This window comes from Myotis lucifugus, unplaced genomic scaffold, assembly GCF_000147115.1.
Source record: "Myotis lucifugus unplaced genomic scaffold, Myoluc2.0 scaffold_99, whole genome shotgun sequence".
NCBI classification, from domain to species: domain Eukaryota; kingdom Metazoa; phylum Chordata; class Mammalia; order Chiroptera; family Vespertilionidae; genus Myotis; species Myotis lucifugus.
This window is the reverse complement of record NW_005871147.1, coordinates 915,274-940,866: the sequence shown is the minus strand read 5'-3', so window position 1 is coordinate 940,866 and position 25,593 is coordinate 915,274. Positions and strand designations below refer to the sequence as shown.

Here is a 25,593-nt window from a genome sequence, read left to right as displayed (position 1 = left end):
TACTAAACTTTGCACAGTATAGTACAAAAAATAAACATAATGCTATATATGAGTTCTCATAGGAAAATGAAATTATTTTCTATTTGTTCTTCTAAGTCAAAACAAGAGAAGATGGCATGTAGAGATAAGAGCATGCAAGACCGCTTGAGATTGGGCCACTTTACCACTGTCCGACACGGGGCCTCTTTTACTGAACAATGGACAGATGGTTATGCTTTCCAGAACCTTATCAAGTAAGTTAATTTGTGATGATTAAATTGAGAATTGACAACTTGGTTTGTATTTTTTAAGTTTTCTGTAATTGTAGTCATTAATAATTCTAGTAGTTAGTGATAGTCATCTTCTCAGTCAGTTTCAGCCATCACATGTGTTAAAAAATGTAGGGAAAATCCTGAGAAAATTAAACAAGTGATCAAAGGAATCAAAACGAGTTTTACATTAAAGCTTAAAAAAATTAAAATTGCCAGAAATTTGAAACAAGGTGTTGCCAGGAGCGTACTCCCTCTGAAGACTCTAGAGAGGATCCTTCTTTGGCATTTTGTAGCTTCTCCCTTGGGTAGTGCATTTCACAGTTCCCAGTAGATATCTATAATAATAAAAGCATAATATGCTAATTAGACTGGACATCCTTCCGGACGACCTTCCAGACAAAGCTGGGGCTGCGAGGGAAGCCTGGGTGCCGGAGGGAAGCCGGTGCTGGCAGCTGGGGGAAGGAAGGCCTACTTTAAAAAAAAAAAAAATTCTTTATTGATTTCAGAGAGGGAAGGGAGAGAGAGAGAGAGAGAGAGAGAGAGAGAGAGAGAGAGAGAAAGAAAGAAACATCAATGATGAGAGAGAAGCATTGATCAGCTGAGAGAGAGAGAGAGAGAGAGAGAGAGAAAGAAACATCAATGATGAGAGAGAATCATTGATCAGCTGCCTCCTGCACGCTCCCTACTGGGGATCGAGCCCACAACCCGGACATGTGCCCTTGGCCAGAATCGAACCTGGGACCCTTCAGTCTGCAGGCCAACACTCTATCCACTGAGCCAAACAGGCAAGGGCGGAAGGCCTACTCTTGCATGAATTTTGTGCATTGGGCCTCTAGTAGAACATAAGAAATCCTGGGAATCTTTAAAAATTTGTATCTGGTATATTTAGGTGCTATCTATAGAGCACTGCTTAAAAATTTTTTGGTGAAAATGTGTATTGTTCTTTACTGCCTCCTGCTTGTTTATATGTAATATGGTTGGAGTCTGAAATAACAGTTTTGTTGTTGAAGGTGCCTGTATTCTTTTCTTTGGGCTACTGTAACAAAATACCATAAACTGGGTGGTTCAAAACAAATTTATTCTCACAGTTCAGGAGGGCAAACTTTTTTTTGTAGAATGACAGAATCTGTTGGGATTTTTTTTTACCAATTCTCAAATGAAATTTCTTCTACCCTCTGAAGCCTCTAGGGAGGATCCTTCTTTGGTGTTCTGTGGCTTGTGGCAGCATAGCTACTTCAATCTCTGCCTCCATCTTCACATTCTGTTCCCCCATGTGTCTCTGTGTCTTCTCTTCTCTTCTTGTAAAAACAGCAGTCATATTGGAATTAGGGCCCACCCTACTCCACTATGACCTCATTTTAACTAAATACATCTCCAATGACTCTATTTACAAAGGTCATAATCTGAGGTACTGGGGGTGAGGACTTTCACATATATTTTATATGACACAGTTCAGCCCATAGTGGTGCCAAAGACTGATTATCTTGTTTTCTTTTATAGGCAATGGCTTTTGAAATAGGGTTATTTAGATTTGAGTGAGATGGATTTATTAGGTCATCAATACTTCGTAAAAGATGGTGGAAAACACTCTTTCCATGGGTGATGAAGATCGAACACTCTAAAATTGATGGCATGCAAGAAATATTTAAGGCTCAACTGTATAAAGGCATTGTCATATGTGTTGGAAGTAGAAGGATTGATAAGACATGGTTCTTGTTCTAAGAGAATTTATAGTTTATTGACATAATCCAGACTTTGTACTCTCAAAATAAATCGTAATGAGTATCACTGATAGACTATCTTTAGATAACTTTTATTTGTAAGTATAAATAGGTAAGTAGTTTTAAGAACATCATGAATTAATGTAGGAATCCTTATTATATGTAACACTAGTGGCCTGGTGCACAAAATTCGGGCGGGGATGGGAGGGGGATCCCCTAGCCTGGCCTGTGCCCTGTGATCCATTGCCCCAAAGAGGTAGGCCCCACCCATCCATCCGGGGCTCCTAGATGGATTGCCCCAAAGAGGTAGGCTGGAGCTGGGGGAGGCCTGCGGACTGCCGTTGCAGGCGCACAGAGGCCCCCGCCGCAGCCCTGCCCCCAGGCCGGACCGCTGCAGAGGCCTGCAGACCTCCATGGACCTGCCCCCAGGCCAGGCCCACAGTGGAGGGGCCTCTCTGCTGCGGCCCCGCTTCTGTTGTTACTGTGACGGCGTCCCAACCAATTTGTATATTACCCTATTATTAGTATAGATCTCTGCTACATCAATTTTCATGTCAAGGCAAGCTCTCTTATTCTTATTTTGTACAGTTTAAGATGCTCCAAAGATGTCATGGCATCAGTATGCTACCCTTTGTTTATGGTTTATATATATGGTGACTGTGGGGCTGGTAATCTGTGGAGGTTGAGTGATTCTCCCACTATAGTTGATAGTTTAAATTAGATATTGTCTGGTTATCTCCAGAAAGTTCAGAGTACCTTGTACTCATGGCCCCTGAAAGGGTAGAAATGAGCTAAAGGTGTATTTTTACCAATTTTTTTATTAGGAAACTCATGTTCAGAGAAGGTAAATTATTTCCCTTAAGGATATTCATTGAGTCAGAAGGAAGACTGTGATTTTACCTAAAGATTCTGTGTCTTAATCCAGAAATTTTTTAAACCACAAATTATTTTATACATATATTTTGGAAGGGGAAGCATACCTCCAATGATAGTTAAAAGATTTTTTTCAGACAAGCAGAAAACTCTTTAATTAAAATGTCAATTCTGCTGTTAAATTGATATCTAATCAGTGATCCAGCAAAGGAATTATATTATCAGATGGTTAGTTACTTTCAGTGCTCAGATTAGTTTAACCTTGTTTAAAGTATTGCCCTCCCTGGAGCATAGTCTTTTTTTTTCTGGTTGCCATTCTTCCAAGAATGGAAATAATCATAACTAGTGTCTTAAAGCAGACTCTTTCTAAATAAATATACTGAATCTGGAAAAGTTGTATAGGGACTGACAACTGCTGTGTTCGGGGAAGAGGGTAGAAGAGATTTCATTTGAGAACAGGTTAAAAAATAGATTGTCATTCTACAAAATGAAGATTGGATAAAAAAAGAGATGGGGAAAGCATATCTAGCATTTGACTGTCAACTATGACAGGTAATTTAAAGAGTTTCGTCTGTTAACTAATCCCAAATCTTGGTATATTTTTACATATCAAGTCTATAAACCTTAATATTTGTTAGGTGGTGGGACACATAAGAGAAGTGATTTTCTTATATTGGTATTTTTATTGACTTTTAATTTGTAAACTTGTTTAGAAAAATTAGACATCTTATTAGGAAATAGTCTAATGATGTTAGATGTCTGGAATCTTTATATATGTTTTTTATTCATTTAATGTACCATATCTGAGGGAGTTTTTACTAGTTACAAGGCTTTATTGTGCTTTTTCTGAAGGTACTTAGTATAGGTTTCACTATATCAGTGAGTGGGAATGACTTAGAGCTGTTTTCTTAACTTTTAAAAAGGTATCAGAAAATTCTTTTTAGTCAGAAAATGAGGTCACAGTAGAAATTTGATAATTTTCCTTCCTGCCCACTTTTCTACTCTGAAAATAATCATAACTAGTGTCTTAAAGCAGACTCTTTCTAAATAAATCTTTCTACTATCAATTATTTGGCTCTTTGAAACAGAAGTTAAAATCAAATCTCTACTTGATTTAAAGGGGGTTATTTTCTGAAATGTATTAAATATGCAGGTGACAAAGATATTTGTGTGTGTTCTCTAGCCATGTTAATTTTTTTTTTTACCTTCTTTCTCTGTGCCTCATCTTTTATATCTCTAGGCAGCAGGAAAGGATAAATTCACAGAGGGAAGAAATTGAAAGACAGCGGAAAATGTTAGCAAAGCGGAAACCTCCTGCCATGGGACAGGCCCCTCCAGCAACCAATGAGCAGAAACAGCGGAAAAGCAAGACCAACGGAGCTGAAAATGAAACGTATGTTCTTTATTGATATGAGATACCACTCTCTCCCCTAAAACACAAAACTATTGAATGCCACTGGAAAAAATTGGTAAATTATGGAGATTTCTAGACCTTAAGCTTTGTTTTTAGCTACATTAATGGATCTGCTCAAGTCAAATAAAGGTAACTAATATTTTTAGCTTGATCTTATTTAGGAAGGTTTGAGTGAGAGGGAAAAGTAATGTCACTTAACTTGACATCATGATCTTTGGCCACTGTTATAACAAACTAGGGACCCGGTGCACGAAAATTCATGCACTGGTGGGGTGGTTCCTTCAGCCCAACCTGCACCCTCTCCAATTTGAGAGCCCTCAGGAGAGCCCTCTCCAATCCAGGAATTTCTGTCTGTCTGTGCAATCATATGAGCGAATTGTCTGAGACCCTCAACCCAGTTTGGTTTGTTGCTCACAGAATAATAGAGGCATTTTTTTTTTCTTTGCTTCATTGGTGGAGATTTCCTGGAAGTTTTAGGATATCTTCCCTTTAATTTTTCCTAGACACTCTGATTTTACTTATGTCTCTCACCTTTGCTTTCCCTCCATCCCCCACCGCAACAGTAACTTGTTCCAGGTTCACTTTGCTCTAGTGTCTAGGACAGTGGTTCTCAACCTTCCTAATGCCATGACCCTTTAATACAGTTCCTCATGTTGTGGTGACCCCCAACTTCATTATTACAAATTGAACATAATTAAAGCATAGTGATTAATCACAAAAACAATATGTAATTATATATGTGTTTTCCGATGGTCTTAGGCAACCCCTGTGAAAGGGTCGTTCGACCCCCAAAGGGGTCGCGACCCACAGGTTGGGAACCGCTGGTCTAGGAGATCCATCTGCCACCAGAACTACGATTCCCAGCATTCCTGGTGCTCCCCACACTCTGGGCTTCCGCTTCAGGTCCTGGGGCTGCCACCAGAACTACTATTCCCAGAATTCCTGGTGTTCCCCACACTCTTGGTTTTCCCTTCCTGCTCTGTCTCCGTCCCACGGCTCCCACTCTGCCAAGTCCTCCAAGCTGTCAGCTCTCCCTCTCTGCTCTCCGTCTGGCGGCTTGGGGAGTCAAGTTCCCCAAGCCGCTCCACTCTCTGCCGGCTCTCCCGCTCTGCTCTCCGCCCAGTGGCTTGGAGGGAGCCATGTCCCCCCAAGCCTTGGGCTCTCCTGCTCTGCTCTCCACCTGGCGCCTGTGTATGCAAATTAACCCACCATCTTTGCCAGGTTAATTTGCATACTCACTCTTGATTGGCTGATGAGCGTAGCAGAGGGACAGTCAATTTACATGTTTCTCTTTTATTATATAGGATGTGATGTTGTGGTATTCAAAGGATATAATTGCTTATGTGTGGTTGGCTTTAGGTTGGTATCATCTTATGGGGATTACCTGGCTACTATTTCAGACTGAAGAATGCACAACTGAAAAATGGTCTTTATTGTCTAAAGAGCACTTGGGGTTTTTTTTGTGTGTGTTTTTTTTTGTGGGGGGGAGGGTTTGTTTTGTGTTTAAAGAGCACTTGTTAACAGCCACAAACTTAGGAATAAGCTCAGAAAAAATAGGTATTATTTTAGGAAAAGGACATTTTCCCAATAAACTAAATCTTGGTATCACAGTATTTTCTTGTTCTGGGGTACCTAAGGAAAACACCAGTATCTTAAATTGCATCTCTTTTTCACTGCCAATCAACAATTAGTACATAGGAGGGGTAGGATATCCTCAGCACAGATATCTTCCTTGTTCACCCCCATCTCATGTCAGAGTTCCCTCTTTGATCATTGAATTTTTTTTTTAAATATGTATTTTATTGATTTTTTACAGAAAGGAAGGGAGAGGAATAGAGAGTTAGAAACATCAATGGGAAACACCAATCAGCTGCCTCCTGCACACCCCCCACTGGGGATGTGCCCGCAACCAAGGTACAGCCCTTGACCGGAATCGAACCTGGGACCCTGCAGTCCTCAGGCCGACGCTCTATCCACTGAGCCAAACCGGTCAGGGCAGATCATTGAATTCTTAAACCCTAACAGAATCTTCCTCTGGGACAGGAGTTGACAAACTTTTTCTTTAATGGGCCAGATAGTAAATATTTTAGGCTTTGCAAGCTAGAGATTTTCTGTTGCAAATACTCAACAGAGTAGCCTAAAAGCAGCCCTAGATAATACGCAAATGAATAGGTGTGGCTGTGTTCCAATAACACTTTATTTACAAAAAGAAACTGTGAACTGAATGGCCCGCTGGCTGTATATAGTTTGCCAACTGGACAGGAACTACCAAATAGTTAGAATTTGCGTGGGAAATAAAATCTATATATTACTTACCTATTTAAAATATTTCTTATGCTTACCCTGAAGACATTTAAGTCATCAACTGTTGTTAAGAGGCTTTCAAATTAAAAAGGAAAACCAAAGCTCTACAGATAATAGTGTAGGCAATACATATCTAAAGAATTGATGGTAGCCATAAAGTTGGTTTCTGAATTGGAGATTTGAAGTTTTAAAAATATATTTTTTTTTATAGAATCAGTCATTGCTGTTGTTGTAATCAGTGTACTTATAGTGGCTACATTGGTTTTTCAGAGGGAAAAGAATTTTTGTAAAGCTGTCATTGTTGAAAATAAGTTTCAGGTCTAAAGATAGCCACAAATAGCATATAATAATATTGTATGATTTATTAATTGGTATGTCTTTTGCCTTTTACAAAAACATACTAACCCATAAACGCCCTCAAGTATAATACTTGTATTACACCATTGTTAAAAGTCCATGACATTCCAGAAATGTATCTTAAATCCAGTGAGAAAGATTGCTTAACAGCAATCCTCACCCCATACATACCTGATATATTGGGGAGCGTTTCCTTTGACATTCATTTAGTAAGTCTATGTTAAGTGCTTATTATATACTCAGCTCAGGTCTGGACACTGGGGATACAGAGCTAAAGGATACAGCCCCAGCCATAGCAGTTCAGTTTATTTAAGGAAAATGAACAGATGAATAAGTTAATGATTACATTAAGTATAGTTATAAAAATATGCATAATGAATAAGCTTGGAAAACATCTTCACTCTTATAGCTCTGAATATTTTAAAACTAAAACTAAAAAATATTTCCTTTAAAAAAATCAAAATTTAAGGGCCCAAATTTGAAAGATTCTCCAGGCAAATATTGTACACATTAATGTGATGATTGTCTTCTTTCGTGTATTTATTTTGTGAAGGGACTCTTCCTCCAATATACCTTGAAAATTATTTAACTCTAATGCATAAAGCCATTGGGTTAGGAGTATAAAGAAAGCATAGGCAAAAAAAAAAAAAAAAAAGGAGAAGAAGAAGAAGAAGAAAAAGAAGAAGGTGGCGGCATAGGTTATTTCCTTTCCATAGAACAATAATTAGAATTTAGTCTAGGTCAGTAGTATGTGAATAAATAGTTGCCATCTGGAGTTCTGTGTAAAATCCAAGCTGGAAGGCATTCGGTCCAGTTTTTAATTAGAGTAGAGACTTGGCTCATTCCTTGGGCCAGAAGCCAAAAACAGTCTTCTGGAGTCTTGGAGTGAGTCACATTATCCTTTCCTGGTATCAAACCTATTTCAGGCAGAGAAAGTATTCTTTTCTCCCTTTTTTATTGTTTTATTTTTATTTTTTAAAAATATATTTTTACTGATTTCTGAGAGAGGAAGGGAGAGGGAGAGAGAATCATTGATTGGCTGCCTCCTGCATGCCCCACACTGGGGATCAAGGCTGCAACACAGGCATGGCCCCCTGACCAGAATCGAACCATTACTTTCTGGTTCAACTACTGAGCCATACCAGCCAGGTTCCCATTTTTATTTTTAATCATCACCCACGGATATTTTTTTCTTATTGATTTTGAGAGAAAGAGAGAGAGAATGAGATCTCAATTGGTTGCGTCAGGGTATCAAACCTACAAACTAGGTGTGTGCCCTGACCGGGAATCAAACCACCTGAGCCATCTGACCAGGGCTCTTCCTTTTTTTTACTAGTGTGAGATAAAGTAATGGATATAAGTATTTCTGCAATTATGAAGAGATAGGCATAATTCTTCTATTAGATGTGTTTCTTCTTTTTACTCTTTTATTTTCTTTTAGTTAGACCTCAAAGGCTCTTTTTGTAGCCCTTCCTGGTTGATAGGATAGCTGTTTCTTCTTTCTCCTGCTAGTTAGAATATATCTGAACAGGGACATCTGAAACTTTGGATTATATGTGTATGCTTTTAGAATGTGAAGAGGGTGAACATGGAGCAGTATCTTACATGCTTACTCTTGAAACATGAGCATGCGAACGGAGTAGGTGGAACATGAAACGAACAAGTGATTACCCATCAAGTCAGCCCTTTGAGAATTTTGTTTAAATGGCATTTTACAAATTATACATTCTTTTCACATTCTCATTTAATAGTCACAACACTTTTGTTAGATAGGTATTATTACTTGCTGCGTTTTTAGGAAACTGAGACTCAAGAGGTTAAAGTTGCTTGCCCAAGGTCACATGACCCAAGTTGCACTTTGAACCTTAGCCCTCAAACTCCAGATTCTAGACGTTCTTTTCTTTGTTATTATAGTATCAAAGTCTAAGAGTTATCAAAAATAAGCAGATCCATTGGCTATTATTTTGCCCTTTAAAACACTTTAAACATAATTTTTGGCTACCTCTCCTAAAGGATTCTCATCTGAGTAATGTTTGGGACAAAACTAATGTTATAAATAATGTAAAATTATAGCACATTATTTATTTTTTCATTTTTTACAATTTATGCTTCTGCCTTTGAAGTCCTTCTTTCACATCACATCTGATAAATCACAGAAGTTTTCTCGTGTCTAAGGATTGACTGCAAGATAAACTGTCTTTTAGCCGTTTTAACAGACTAATTATACTGTATAACATACTTTGGCATTTCTCTTTAAATATACGCACTATGATTTCAAATAATTTATTGAAATTTCTACCATTATTTTCCAGGTTAACATTAGCAGAATACCATGAACAAGAAGAAATCTTCAAACTCCGATTAGGTCATCTTAAAAAGGTAAATATAATGAGAAATGAGATTTTTTTCTTTTTTTTTTTCTTTTACACGCCCCCCCCTCCCCCTCCCCCTTCCCAGAAATGCGATTTTTAGTTTACATTTAGTGTGGAAATAAGTTGGTTATTTGGGCAAATGTATTGGTTTCACGTATCTGCAGAAATCTCATGATATTTTAAATCACATAGCAGCTCTTATCTTTTGCCTAAACTGGCTAAGAAGAGAAGGTCTTGTATCAACCTTGTAACACAAAGGCATCTACACAGAATTTGTTATTGGCGATGTTCACAGAAGCATCTTAGATGTAGATTGCTCATCTTTTTAATTCAGCAGCTCATACATTTTTGGTGGGTGCTGCTTACAGTGATGGTGGTCAATAAGCATTTTAATAAACTGCTATTGGTACATGTTTGTTTTTTCCCCACTGGATTCTCAGATCTTGTTAAATCAGTAAAACTTAAACACCAAGTATAATCCATACTTGCAGAACAGAACCAGACAAAGGACCTGGTTTTTGTTTAAAAAAAGATTGCATATCTATATGTACATGCACAAAACGTTCCTAAAAACTTTACATAAGAATCTTAACAGCAGTTACATTTGAGGAGTGGTCTAGAGGGGAGGGAGCAAGGGACAGAGGACTCTTACTTTTTCTACTGTAATCCTTTGTATGGTTTGAATTTTATTTATTATTTTGTTATAGGCTTGGTTTTTATGACAAAAAGTCTAGTTCTTTTAAAAAATATTTTTTAATGCAAAACATCTTGATTTAGCTTTTCATGAGAGAGCTGTCTGATGCTGTTTTTGAAATGAGATTCTGGAAAGGTAACATTTCTTGTGTTCTGAGCTACTTCTTTCCTTTTTACTTTAGGAGGAAGCGGAGATCCAGGCAGAGCTGGAAAGGCTAGAAAGGGTTAGAAATCTACATATCAGGGAACTAAAAAGGATACATAACGAAGATAACTCACAGTAAGCAATTTGGGGGTATACTGGCTTAAACACTGCTGAGCACTTTCTGACATGATTAGAACAGTGATTTTCAACCAGTGTGCCACAAGAATTTTTAAAACATGCAATACCTGACTATTTAGTCAGGGGCACTGACCTCTTAGATTGCCAAATAAAAAAATAACAACAGCCAACACAACAATAGCTGTCTGGTGTGAATAAATCAAAATTATACCTATTTTATTTCAGATCGGTAAAATGTATTTTTCGGTGTGCTGCAGAATTTTAGTAATCAGTTTGTGTGTGCCATGAAATGAAAAAGGTTGAAAATTGCTGGTCTAGAATGATGTTTTTGATTAATATAAATTTGGTAAATTGATTCCATGCTGTATTTGGTTCTATTGTAGGGTGTAATACAGTTTTATGAACAAAATAATGATTTGCTTTAGTTTAAATATATATAAAAATATTAGATTTATATATTAAACATATACCTATACATGTAGTATATTTCCCCATAGAGTTCACTAAAACAATATAGATTTATAGTGTAAATGGTTAGGATACACTTCCTGTTTAGATTTACCTACAGAGCCTTACAAAAGGAAAGAATGGGTGACAGAGTGGTGTTGTGGAAAGATTATTGAATTGACACCTGGTTTCTGAATGACCTTTAAGAGCCATTTGGCCATTGAGATTTTAAGCAAGACTCTGTTAAGTTTAGCACATTCATTTAGATAAATGCCCACCTTTGTTTATAAGTCATTTAAGAGACTGAAACTGTGAAAAGTAGATAGCAAGTGGCAAATGGCTTCTATCTGTAATCTGTTCCTTCCCACATATTTTGGACTCTGAAACAGGAGTTTTTGACATAGCTATAACTTGTGTATTTTTGTTTGCCAGTGTGAGCCATGGCCTTTTTCAGTAAAGTGCCAGCAACAGCTGTTTTTGAGCACTCTCTCTGTCAGTCATAGTGTTAAGTGCCCTTGTGTTCTGTCATTTAATCTTCACAGTAACCTGGTAAGGTAGGTCATCTTTGAAACATAGATCTGAAAACAGGCTTAGAAAAATTCAGTTAACTTGACCAGAGACCCATAACTAGTGGCCCAAATTAAGAGTTAAACTTAGATCTGTCTGTTTCCAAAGTTAATTATCACACAGTAATGTCACTTCTCTCCACAGGCAATCTGTTGTCTAAAAATCAAAATAATTTCAGGATTACTAGTGGGGCTATTTAAGATCAGGAACTAGGTAGAAATATTTTTAAAGTTATTTTTGCCAGAACCTCTTACTTCGTTTTTTTTTTTTAATTTTTTTTTTTTTTTTATTGCTTAAAGCATTACAAAGGGTATTACATATGTGTCCTTTTTTTTCCCCCCCGCCCTTGACAATACCCCGGCTTCCCCTACCCCCCAGTGTCTTATGTCCATTGGAGAACCTCTTACTTCTTTTTTAGTGAACAGCACAAGCTGGTATCCTTTATGGGGAAAACAGTTACAGCATGAAGACTTTTTGCATTATTGAGAGAAGATGAATGCACATAGAACATGTGACTCACTTTATAATCAAATCTGTTTTTAAGCCCATGAAAATATCTGGGAGTTTTATTGTATGTAGTTATGTAATGGTGGGAGCATGTGGCCCTTGAATGGTTTGGAGGAACTGAGTAACGCAGTTTAAAAATTCCTCATTTAGTATAGTCCACCCCCCCTCATTTTATAGCAGGGCAGAAAGCAGGGGGGAGGCCAACAAAAGTCATAGGTCTGATTGTGGCTATGCGGAGACTGGCACCTATGTCTCATGGCTCTACAGCTAATGCTTTTCATTGTAGTCATGCTGTATCTTTGAATTACATAATTTAATAATTATATATGTATGTTATATATTCCCTGTTTCCACAGATTTAAAGATCATCCAACGTTAAATGACAGATATTTGTTGTTACATCTTTTGGGTAGAGGAGGTTTCAGTGAAGTTTACAAGGTAAGTATGAGGAACAGAGCAAAACGACTAAGGGTTAAATCATTGATTAGTACCAACTTAGAGAACATTTAGAATACTGATAATTATGGGTTGATAACTAATGGTTGAAATTTAAAACTTTAAGAACCTGTATCTTTGAGAGAACTACTTTTAATAAACTTCAAGTGACTAAGCAAGAGACAATATTTTACCCTGTTTTCAAGTTTCAAAAAATAAATAATTAAAAAAAATTTTTAAACCGGAAGGAAAAACAACACTAATATCTGGGTAGTGGAATTATGTGATTTTTATTCTCATAATTTTTTTTTTTAAATGTCAATCTCTAGGAGTTTCTTTTTTTTTTTTTTTAAATATATTTTATTGATTTTTTACAGAGAGGAAGGGAGAGGGATAGAGAGTTAGAAACATCGATGAGAGAGAAACATCGGTCAGCTGCCTCCTGCACACTCCCCACTGGGGATGTGCCCGCAACCAAGGTACATGCCCTTGACCGGAATCGAACCCGGGACCCTTGAGTCCGCAGGCCGATGCTCTATCCACTGAGCCAAACTGGTCAGGGCTCATAATTTTTTTTTTAACTGAATAAATGTGTTACAGATAATTCTTATTTGAAAAACTGCTTTTTGATGTTCTCATCTTCTAAGTCAGAGTGTTTATAGCACTGGCATTTTGAAGGAGGGTCCTGGCTTAGAGTGCTTCCATTGGGCCAGCAAAGTACAGACTCCTATGCCTCCAGCAGATTTTTACTAAAGGAGGAAATCAGCTAGTTCATAGCTGCAGATTCTAATATATTCACCAGCCAAAGCCTCCTTTTTGTGACTGGCTTATTAGACTTAGCATGGTATCCTCAAAGTTCATCCATGTTGAAGCACGTGCCAGAATTCCTCCTTTTTAGGGCTGCATAACATTCCATTGTATGTATGTAGCAAATTTTCTTTACCCATTTGTCTGTCAGTAGACATTTAGGTTGCTCCCTCTTGTCTGTTATGAATAGTGTTGTTTTGAACATGTATGTGCAAATATCTCTTTAAAGTGGAGGTTGCCTCCTCCACTGAGACCCTGCTTTCAGTTCTTTTGGTGATATACCCGGAATTGGGACTCTTCCATTTTTTTAAAATCATCAAAATTGGTTATTGGTGCTTCCCAGTACTTGTTAGTATTTTCTTATCTTATTTTTTCCTTATATATTCTTCAAGCATTTTATCATTTGTGAAATCTAGATGCTTCTTACAATGATGTGTACATTTAATGTAGTTATTCTTTTGCTGTTCTTCATGCTCCAAAAGCCCTTCTTAAATCAGAGGTGATCACAGTGTCTTGGGTTCAGAAATATGGTGTGATAGTTGGAGAAAATGATACTTGTAGTATTTAGTGTTCTTACAAATTAAATGGTATTTAATATGGCTTTTAATGACTTGAAATGGTTCTCTACTGTAAAGCTATGGTACATACTTGCAGGTGGACTTCAAACTGTAGGAAAAATAGAATTCAAAAGTTTCCATTTCTGTGAAATAAGATACTCTATTTGAATGGATTTTTAAATATATTTTTATTGATTTCAGAGAGGAATGGAGAGGAAGAGAGAGAGAAATATCAATGGTGAGAGGGAATCCTTGATTGGCTGCCTCCTGCATGCCCCACACTGGGGATTGAGTCCACAACCTGGACATGTGCCCTGACCCGGTATCAAACCGTGACCTCCTGGTTCATAGGTTGATGCTCAACCACTGAGCCATACCAGCTGGGCTAGTGTTCGTATTTTTAAAAATACTGGTTTATATTTAGTGTAAATTAGAAGTTTCTTTTATAAGCAGCCATCTCTTGCATGCAATGCTTTCCTAGAGGTAGCTTACATCTTAAAAGTTCTGTAGAGCAATCGCCACTATTGATGGAGAGTGTTTCTGTCCCTATTGCTTTTATGCATTCATATATTTGTGGAAACTGGCAGATGGATGGTAACAATGTTGGAACTGAAGTACTAAATTTTTAATCTGAAATTTAAAAACTAAAAAAGACTATTCATTCTAAAGGAGTTCCTCAATAAATCCTTTTGTATTGGGAAGTCGTCTGTTGTATAAAAATGCTACTTTATGAAATTGTGATTTACACCCAACATCCTCAAAAACTCATCTGTTACTCCCATGATAGAGCACTACCTATCTGATGTGGGGCTTGCCAACAGTGATGGTCGCTGGGGAAAGCATGTCCCTTTATTTGGGCAGTGCTGGAGAAGTGGCTTGGTGTGACTAATTTCAGACATTGCTGGAATCAAAACTGCTTTTTATTTACCCAGCATATATGAATGGGACTAAAGGCAAGCCTTCTTTCTTGGTTTTGTTTCTGTTTTTATTTTAATAAACACAGTATGGCAAATTACAAAGTTGTTTTCTAAACAAACATAGCAAAGAAGTGTATTCTGAGGGGTTATTTTTCAAGAAGGCAGTCTCTGTCCCTAGCATTTTAAAAGTGGCAGGACTTGCCATTGAGGCATATCAGGTCTCATTGTCAGCTGCGGGACAAGAGATGGCCTAAGGCAGTGGTCGGCAAACTCTTTAGTCAACAGAGCCAAATATCAACAGTACAATGATTGAAATTTCTTTTGAGAGCCAAATTTTTTAAACTTAAACTATATAGGTAGGTACATTGTTATTAACTTAATTAGGGTACTCCTAAGGTTTACGAAGAGCCACACTCAAGGGGCCAAAGAGCCACATGTGGCTCGCGAGCCGCAGTTTGCCGACCACGGCCCTAAGGGAGAAAAGTCCCAAATAGATTAAATGATGCCCAGAGAGAGAGTTGTTTGGAAGTGTCTGTTAAGACATGGGCTGTCTTTCTGTTCGTGGTGTTTGCTTCGTTTTATGTTCTAAACCCCTTGGTGCCAGTGTGTCTGGAGACTTCTGAATTATCTGATCACAAGTTTCAAGAAGATGCTTGCTGCTCTGAAACACAAATGTGATGTGTTGTCTTTTGCTGCTGTTTTATTTAATATGCATCTTGGACTTTGAGTATGTTGTTCTGTTAAATAGAAGCTTCAAACCAGTTGCCTGTAATTCTTATCCTTTATCTAGAACATAATGTATTTCTTTTCTTTATAGGCATTTGACCTAACAGAACAAAGATATGTAGCTGTGAAAATTCACCAGTTAAATAAAAACTGGAGAGATGAAAAAAAGGAGAATTACCACAAGTAAGTGATACTAGAGTGTCTGATTTTTCAAAATTTAGTGATAATAGCTGAAGTTTGAGCACTGTGTTAAAAGCTTTACATATATTGTTGTTTCATTTAATCCTTATAACTACCCTAGGAGAGAATAACTTTTCCACCTTACTGATGAGGACTGACACTTATGAGAATTTAAATAACAATTAAGAAATGGTTACATATGTAAAACTTTCAACAATAAAGAATTAACTTTGAAAGAAAAACAGGAAAAAAAATGGCTGAGATGGTATTTAAATCTAGACTTCCCTTCATCCAAAGCCCATGCTCTTTACCTCCCTTTCCATTGTCTTGTATAACATTAGCTACAATAAGCAAAGCCTCAGTAATAGGCTTGTTGCTTTTCTATAGAAACCAGAGGAGAGTGTCCTTCAGTAGTTGGGAGACCCTGGGAGGTGACTGGTGGGGCTTTTTTAGCTGCTGCCGTCATTTCCTTATGGAGGAGACAGACAGAGGGGAGACGGGGACCTGGTGTGCCTCAGTGGTACTTGTTTGGCTTGTTCAGCTCCTCAGTGCTGTGCTCACCTCCCCCGGCATAGTTTGCCGGTCTTCACGCTCTTGATCTTAAGTGTCCCATTTATTGTGCTTACCTCCAGAATGCCACTAGTGGTGGCCCTCATCTGCACTTGGGGTCGGGGGTGCCTTCTTTAGAAGGACTAGTCATTATATGTGCAGCTGTCAACTTCTTTGTCCCACTAATGTCAGGTTATGCTTGTTTCCTCTGAGCTCCAGAACATTGGAGGCCACACGGAATCAATTTGCTATTAAGATTCCCACTGTGCTTAATGTTGTTTCCTTGTTGTAGGTACAAGTACTGAGTTAGACATGTTTTACCCCTGAAAGAAGGAGATGGCCTCTTTTCTTTTTAAAAACAAAAAACAAAACAAAAAACTTTTTTATTGATTTCAGAGAGGGTGGGAGGGATGGAGGGAGGGAAGGAGATGATGAGAGAGAATCATTGATTGGCTGCCTCCTACATCCCCCTCACTGGGGATCGAGCCTGCAACCCGGGCATGTGCCCTGACTAGGAATCGAACCTTGATCTCTTGATCAATAGCTTGACGCTAAGCCACTGAGCCACGCGGGCTCAGTGAGATGGCCTCATGGCCTCTTTTGTTTTTTTGTTTTTTTGGTTTTTTTTTATAATTTTTATTTCTTAAAGTATTACAAAGAGTATTACATATTTTTTCCCCCCCTTGACATTCCCCCGGCCCCTACCCCCCGCCCCCCCCCCACGACCGGGGTCTTGTGTCCATTGGTTAATCTTATATGCATGCGTATAAGTCCTTCAGTTGATCTCTTAATCCCCCCCCCAAACCCTCCCCAGGCTTCCCACTGTAGTTTGACATTCTGTTCAATGTTGCTCTGCTTCTGTATCTACCCCTGTTCATCAGTCTATACTGGTTCCCTTTATTTGTCCCAACCTCACTGGAGTAGTCTCAACCTCACCAGGGCCGTCTGAGCCTCACCAGGGCCGTTTCAACCTCACTGGGGCCGTCCCTACCTCACGGGGGCCGTTTCAACCTCACCAGGGTCGTCCCTACCACACCAGGGCCGTTTCAACCTCACCGGGGCCGTCCCGACCTCACCGGGGCCGTTTCAACCTCACCGGGGTTGTCCCTACCTCACGGGGGCCGTTTCAACCTCACCGGGGTCGTCCCGACCTCACGGGGGCCGTTTCAACCTTACCGGGGCCGTCCCTACCTCACGGGGGCCATTTCAACCTCACCAGGGTCGTCCCTACCTCATGGGGGCCGTTTCAACCTCACCGGGGCCGTCCCGACCACACCGGGGCCGTTTCAACCTCACCGGGGCCGTCCCGACCTCACCGGGGCCGTTTCAACCTCACCGGGGTCGTCCCTACCACACCGGGGCCGTTTCAACCTCACCGGGGCCGTCCCGACCTCACCAGGGCCGTTTCAACCTCACCGGGGTCGTCCCTACCTCACGGGGGCCGTTTCAACCTCACAGGGGCCGTCCCGACCTCACCGGGGGAGATGGCCTCTTTTGATATAAAGAACCCTCCTCCTTTCTCCAAACAGTTTTGGGGTTTTTTCTTATAAATAGTTCTTTGAAGGGGAAAAAACAGTGGACTTTAAAGTAGCCTTTTAGTTGGCTTCTAAATCTTAAAGGGAAAAATAAACATTTCTACATTATCAACCACTTCTTCATACATGGACTAAGGCAACTCTTACTTTATACCTATTGTTCACTGGGGACCCAGGAACTCTTCCTATTCCATGCAGATTGGCAATGGCTCTTGGCCCTGGGGAAGAAAATGTCCCTGTGGTAGTGAGAGAGAGAGGGCTTAGCAGAGGTAGGAGAGGGGGTTGTGTGTGGTTCATGCATGGTGTCCTGTGTGTATCTTACGTGACAGGCAGCTGCAGTCCAGATGCTTCTGAGGAGCAGTTACATTATTAGGAGTACATTCCAGTTGCTTGACGTGCAGGGACGAATTGCGGTCTTCACTGAGTGCCAGGAGCACTTCAGAGAAGGAAACCACATGTCGTTCTGACCAGTTATAAATGAGAAATGTCCCCATTATATTGAGACCCTCAGAGTGCCTAAAAGTGTTGGAACAGTATATGCCCCTCTTTTAAAATACCCTCCAGCTGTCATGTATGTACTGACCACTCTAAACCAATTGACTCTACAAGGGATCAACTTTGGTCAGCCAAGACCAAGGTCAACCAAGACTGTCTTCTCAAGAAGATAGTTCCTGTGCTAGGATCTGTACATATTTTGCCTAGTCTCAGCATCCAGCTTCTAGGCTGACCTTAAAGAGAACTCCAATAGGTGTTCACACCCCAGCGGTTTGAAACAGTGAGCTTGCTAAGTGATATAAAATCATATTGATGAATTTCAGGCTATAGAGAATAATGAATTAGCAAAATGTCTCTTTCAGACAGAGTCAGAGAGCAAGTGGAGGAGTTTGTCTCATGTTGCTTAGCTCTTTACTGGTTTATGTCAAGCACATAACAGATTTTAGAGAATGCTTTAAAAATTCAGTATTAAACTAAAAAGTGGTGTTGTGGTAATATTATAAAAGATGAAAATGCTACTCTAACCCTGCAAAGTAGGTCTTCCAATTGCTTTTCCTTTCATGTGGATGACTTTCCAGTCCCAATTGGAATCAAGACATTTATTTTGGCTAAAAAAGAAGGAAAAAAATCAAAGAAAGTAAAAGGCTGTTGTTTTTAATGTTGAGTTATATTCTGCACCTCCTTTCCTTTCCTCCTTACGCACAAACAAAAAGTAAACTGATTATTTTACTTTTGCATTACTAATGCATTAATAGGTATTACTAGATTTCTTTAATGCCCCAACATAATATATTAAAAACCCTATAGTAGGACAATTTCATATAAAGGTTTCTGCAGAAATAATTGCATTTTAATTAGTATACTCTTGTAAGATACTGTTTTCTAATCTTCTAGGATAACATAATTTTGAAAGTCTAAATATATATCCACTTGTAAGAGAGTCAAAGATTAACACTTTCGTGGATAAGTTTCTTAGTAAAGTTTCTGTATTTATAGTGCATTAATCCCTTGGATGCTAAGTTGAAATATGAGGGCCATGGCAGAGCCACTGCCTTGCCTGATGAAGCATGAGAAGCAGGCCTAGAGCCTGATGTGACCTTGAGGGAGAGCTTACAGTGACACACAGCAAATTCCCATAGTTGGTGAGGAGTTTGAATGACACTTCCTTTGATTCTTAATTTTTGCCTCCATTCGTTTCTTCTGTTTTCTGTACCTTGACAGAGAAATTGGTCTCTACTCAGAAATGCACAAAATCAAAACGTTAAAAGTGCAGGGAACTATGGATTTACAGTATGCTAGAGTAAAAAACTGACTTGAACAGATATCTATTTAGTCCATAGGTTCCTAAGCTTGTTTTTTGTTGTTGTTGTTTTAATCCTCACCCGAGGATATTTTCTCCATTGGTTTTTAGAGAAAATGGAAGGGAAGGAGGGAGAGCAGAGAGAGAGAAACATTAATGTGAGACAGAGTCACACATGGATTGGTTGTCTCCTGCATGAGCTCCAACCAGGGCTTGAAACCTACAACCTAGGTACGTGTCCCCGCCAGGAGTTGAACTCGATACCTTTCGGTCTGCCCAGCCCATGCTCTAACCACTGATCAACTGAACAAGGCTTAAACTAGTTTGTTTTTTGGACAGCATTTCCTTTTTTTTTTTTTTTAACCAAATGAAATACTTCACATTTTTCATATTTCTTGATATATGAAAAAGGATAAGTGTGGAGCTGCTTTGGTGGAATGGGGAGTTGGGCCAAAGCCACCTTCTTTGCTCAGCGTCTCCACAGAGGCTCCGGAGGCATGGATTTCCAGGGAGCCTACGTTAAAGCTGTCAATCCAGTACAGTGGTGGTGAAACCCAGTGAGATGGGGTCACAAAGCCCAGACTCAATCCAGGTTTCTTGGTCCCAGGGTAGCGGCTGTTCTAATGGTACTCTAAGTGTGGCAAGTCTTTCTTTTCAGAGAGAGAGAAAGATGATGAAATGAAGCATCAAAAGAAGCAAAAACTGCCAGAAGTGGCAGCTTGAAAAATAAGCCTAGTCCAACAGTTTCCATTGGGGGAAAATATATTTTTATATATATATAATATATATATACGTTTGGATTTCAGTCCCCCTCTTCCTCCCCGCCAATTCTTTTCTCAACTTTCTGTTGGAATACACCAGTTTCAGAAAACACCACTTCTTTTAGTTTTCTTTTTTTTTTTTGGTGTGTGTGTGTGTGTGTGTATGTTACCATACCATGGAAAAGTTTTCTTTAATAACTCTTGCCTTATAACAAAATGCCCCAAACTAAATGGTGCTAGGTTACTTAAAATATAATTTCCTGCTATTCTTTGTAAATAAAAACTAAATTAAAAATTATTTGTAATTATATTGTATAAACATGTTCTATTATTTTAAAATTCAGTGTATGAATATGTCCTAATATATAATACATTTGTGTTCCTAATCTTATTAAATGCTTCTAAATTGGAAAAGTACTAAATAAAAACTCTTAACACATATTTAAATTCTTGTTCCCAAAAAACTGGGGTTTCCATAGTTTCACATTTTCTTAGAAGAAAGTAAAGCCGATAGCCCTTTAAATCCTTTTTATAAGGAGTAAGATTAAAAAACATAGGAAGCGCTGCTAATTGCCTTATATAACCAGTAATCCTTTTACCCAAGGAGCTTATATGCTAATTGCTCCCCTTGATGTAACACCAGGATATAAACATTTATAGATATGAAGTATCAGTTTTAGTAGAGGAAAAAACTGTCTGTATAATTTTTAAAGCTCTAATACTTGGATATAATTATAAAAGAGGTAAGATTGTCACTGAATGAACTTTTTTTTTTAAAATATATTTTAATGATTTTTTACAGAGAGGAAGGGAGAGGGATAGAGAGTTAGAAACATCGATGAGAGAGAAACAGCTGCCTCCTGCACATCTCCTACTGGGGATGTGCTGCAACCCAGCTACATGCCCTCGACCGGAATCGAACCTGGGACCTTTCAGTCCGCAGGCCGACGCTCTATCCACTGAGCCAAACTGGTTTTGGCTGAATGAACTTTTGAAAGGATGAAAATCCATTCATTCAAAAAATATTTGAGTACCTACTATTTTCTCAACAGCTTGGTAGATACTAGTAGAGAAAATAGGATGAGGAAAGATAAGGGAACCAGATGGATCTGAATGAATAGGTAGAAACAATAGAGAAATAAGAAAATATTTAGGATTATCCTTGATGAGTTCTAAAAGACAAGCCAGAATGCAAATGTTAATTTTCCATTTTATTTACAGGCATGCGTGTAGGGAGTACCGGATTCACAAAGAACTGGATCATCCCAGAATAGTTAAGCTGTACGATTACTTTTCACTGGACACGGACTCGTAAGTGCTGCACCATTTCAGCTTAGTAATTAATACTGTTTCTTGTAGTGTGTTGACTACTCGTGGAATAGAGTTAAAATCTGGGCCCAAGAAAAACACTTTGAGGGAACCAAATATATTTATTTATGGGGAAATAGTCGTATGGGAATTAAGACATCTCTTGGCCACAGGATGTGTGCAGTTGGTGCTATAAATGTTTAACATCCAGCTTGGTGGGGAGAAAGATGGGGATAATTTGTAATATTTGCCAATTTCTGTGTTATAATTACTCTCAACATATCCAGTTTCAAGTTAGCAATTAGACACACACAGTTTATTGGAATATAATTTATATATCATGCGTTCACTCTTTTAAAGCAGCAGTTTTCAACCTTTTTCTCATTTCACACATAAACTACTAAAATTCTGTGGTACACCAAAATATATTTTTGCCGATCTGACATTTAAAAATAGGTATAATTTTGATTCATACCCAACAGCTATTGTGTTGGCTGTTGTCATCTTTTTATTTGACAATCTAAGGGAAAAGAGGTCAGTGCCCCTGACTAAATAGTCAGGTATTGCATGTTTTTAAAATTCTTATGGCACACCGGTTGAATATTGCTATTTTAAAGTGTATAATCAATTCAGTGGTTTTTAGTATATTCACAGAATGCACCACCATCTTCATAGTCAATTTTAATCACCTCAAAAAGAAACCTTGTATCTTTGTTATCATCTCCCTATTTCTCCATCTCCTACCCCCAGCCCTAAGCAACCACTAATCCACTTTCTGACTCTGTAGAGTTCCTATTCTGGACTTTCATGTGAATGAATTGTATAGGTGTGGGCTTTGTGACTGGCTTTTTTCACTTAGTATGACTTTTTTTCAAGGTTTATCCTTTTTGTGTCATGTATCAGAACTTCCTTTTTATGACCAGATATATTCTATTGTTTGGCCATAACTGCCTTTTGTTTATCCATGTATTTTACCTGTGGCTTAATAACCAGCTCACAAAATTCCTGGAAATTTAACTATCGGCTCTCAGAATCTGACACAAATTGGTGCTAGCATCCCACTTACATGCACCAGTGAGTGTGGACTGTTCAGTCACGTCTCCACCCCACCCTGGAGACTGATGAACACTGACAGACCTTTTAAAAGTGTTAAAATACAGGTTCATAGCTTTGTAAGATGTTATAAAGAATTGGGAGGGATCTCAGTTCAGCCTTCTCATTTTATATGTGGAGATTTGAGAATCAGAAGTTGTCTAAGATCTTTAATAATTTTGAGTATTGTTATTTCATTACCAGGTATTAGATAAGCTCTAGTACAGTGATGGCGAACCTGTGACATGGCACCAGAGTTAAGTTAGGGTTTTTCAAAATGTTGAAATGCCGAGCTCAAAAGATTCGCCATCACTGCTCTAGTACTACCTCTGGGTTTATCCAGCAGTTGAGAAATGTTTCAGCATTTGGAAACATTTTCTTTGTAGAAGTTTGAACTGAGTCATGAGGACATATTCTGGGTATGGTTTGCAGGTATTCCTCTTAGACCCCCAGTGTAATTTTAGGAGTTTTGGCCTGTTCAGGCAGCAGCTATCTCAGAAATTGCTATGCAGAGAACCAACGCACATTTAGAAGTGACCTCAAAAAGAGACCACAATTCCGTTTGGGAACATAAGCTATCATCTCTGGGATTTCCGTTTCCAGTAGGTGGCCCTTGTACCAGGCATAGCCAGGTGTGTTTAGCATGGATTGGGATTGAGAAAAATATCTAGGTAGAGAGCAGGTCTCCACAGGGTGGCTTTACTGTTTTGCTTTGAGTAAATCCCTTGAACACTAGATAGGACCCTCACTCCTACTCCCCAAAACATAAGTACAAAAATAATAAGTACAAAGAGAATAAATATGTGACTTTGATTATCTGCTGTTTTGAATTGCATACATACTTTAAACTTATCTGAGAAATTGAGTTGAATCTGTGCTATTCTTGAGTTTACTTTGTTCTTCCTATTGTGTGTATGATGAATTTTCATCAACAGTAAGTCAGACCAGCATTTTAGAAGAACTGAACCTAGACACAAAAATATTTTAAAGATTTAAATATATACTGTATATGTTATGTAATCTATTTTAGGTTATAATACATTTCCTTTTTTTAAAATAAAATGTTTAATACAAAAAATAAAAAGAAAGACCTCTATGAGTTGTTTGAGTATTAAAAGTGAGATTTTATTTTTACCTTGCATTTGGGTCAAAGAATAAATCAACTAAGCATGAGAATCCATATCTCAGATTTCTGGTTTCAGTTCAGAGAATGTACAAATTTCAAACATTCTCAAATAGGGTGCTAGCATGCCCTAGTATGTTTCACAAGGAGCATAAAGCTGTTGTTCAGTTTGGGATCCCACAGGGCTATGTATGTCCACATTACATTGCATTGTATTGCATTTTGGAGGCTTCAGATTGCCCGGCGGCCCATAGTTTTAGTCCTGAGTTTGTTTGTTCTCTTGTCTGCTCATTCTTCCCCTGTTCTGCATCTTAGGTGAGTTGGCCCTTGCAGGCTGTGTTTGTGTGTCAGTTGTTGTTCAGCTGGGTTCAGCCAATAGGGAGACAGAGATGGTGGGGGATAGAGGACACCCCTCTCTCATTGTGGTTCCACTTTCCCTTGGTGACCCTGGGTTCTGGTTGCACCATCTCCCTCTGGCCCTCTGGCCTTAGGGTGCTAATGGCTTCCTGCTCTAGATGATCTCTGGGGGACCTCACTGGCCAGTTGTCTTCTTGGGTCTTTCATCATCTATGTGTTCAGGTCCCTGAATTAAAGCCTCTCTGTTTTAAATACTCAAGTGATTTTTATTTCCTGACTAGACCCTGGGTCATACAACCATATTGTCAATCGTTTAAAAGGTGTTCTTCTCAGGACTACTCAAACAGTTCAGGATGCCTTACTTCAGTTTATAACTGCCTTCAAAGATAAACACATGCAATTTTAAATTTGGGTCTGTTTAATGTATTGATATTAAGTGAAGGAAGAAAACTCATACTATGTAATAACACATTTGTTAGAACCACAGATACTGTACTTTACAAAGCTCTTTTATACCTTTTGTTTAGCAAAGAGAAATGGTAGTACCGTATTGTGTCAAACTATCAGGAGGCATGGTTTGCAGTCAATCCTTGGGACCCGGGCAAACCCGAGATTTTTCCTCACTGTCACACTCAGGGTCTGAAAATGTTTGTAGTGAGAACTGTGTATTTGATCACATATGCTTGTTTAGAAATGGGGTGGAGCTTGGACATGTAAAGGAGACCCTTCCAAAAAGATACCTACCTTAAATACATTGCAGTTGAGGTGTGCCACGTGTGAGCTTTTTTAGCTCAACAGATTCCGATGTGGGGGGTTGGAGGCTCCTCACTGAGAGAGTAAGAGGTTTCTTCCTCTGCCCACTCAAGTAGCTAATACTGAATAAAGAATAGAAGAGTTTGTTTTTTTTTTTAAGGAACAAAGAAGGAAGGAGAAGCTAATTACCTGAAGTTTTCACTGGAACTGGTTTAGTTAGTCTTAATCTGCTTGCTCTCATCTCGCGGTCAAATGTTGGTTTATTTGTCTTTAGGTTTTGTACAGTATTAGAATACTGTGAGGGAAATGATCTGGACTTCTACCTGAAACAGCACAAATTAATGTCGGAGAAAGAGGCCCGATCCATTATCATGCAGATTGTGAATGCTTTAAAGTACTTAAATGAAATAAAACCTCCCATCATACACTATGACCTCAAACCAGGTATGTCTAACTTTTAGGAGACAGTATTGGTGGCTTTTCTTTGGTCTTATAAATGACTTAATTTTATAAAGTGAGAGAATTTGGCAGGAGCCAAGAAGGCTAAAACCATCTGACTTTAGTTTGCTTGAGTAGGTGTGGGAATAGAAGAGCCCTGGCCACGAAGCACTGGGTTTAGGAGGGCGGGTCCTAATAAATGCTCCGGAGAAACAATGCCCTGTCTTTAGAGCCCAGGCAGTTCATGATGTCAGCCCGATTAGGAAAGAACTGCTCCGCTTTGTTTTTTCCCATTACTCACACTGCATAGCAGTTCCTCTACTCCAGGTCTCTTTGAAACGTGCTCAAAAATTAACAACTTATTTTGCACATTAAATTCCGAGCAGAGTTTTCCATCTTTTTGTATGGTTACTATCTAACTTGGATAGTCATCAGCAAAAAGTAGAGAGTAGTTGGACTTCTTGCCTCTAC

General features: G+C 38.7%; 1 protein-coding gene across 9 annotated transcripts in view; it reads left to right on the top strand.

The window, feature by feature from the left end:
• The window catches only part of TLK2 (tousled like kinase 2), an 82,420-nt gene that overhangs the window by 43,989 nt on the left and 12,838 nt on the right, over window positions 1–25,593 (top strand). For 8 of the 9 annotated variants that reach the window (XM_023756766.1, XM_023756770.1, XM_023756769.1 and 5 more), the window contains 8 exons: window positions 97–233; window positions 4,086–4,238; window positions 9,233–9,299; window positions 10,168–10,265; window positions 12,146–12,227; window positions 15,323–15,414; window positions 21,273–21,362; window positions 24,959–25,128. In XM_023756766.1, coding sequence (XP_023612534.1) covers window positions 97–233; window positions 4,086–4,238; window positions 9,233–9,299; window positions 10,168–10,265; window positions 12,146–12,227; window positions 15,323–15,414; window positions 21,273–21,362; window positions 24,959–25,128 — 889 coding nt within the window. The remainder of the gene's footprint in view (window positions 1–96; window positions 234–4,085; window positions 4,239–9,232; window positions 9,300–10,167; window positions 10,266–12,145; window positions 12,228–15,322; window positions 15,415–21,272; window positions 21,363–24,958; window positions 25,129–25,593) is intronic. The other variant, XM_023756772.1, reaches the window with a different exon arrangement.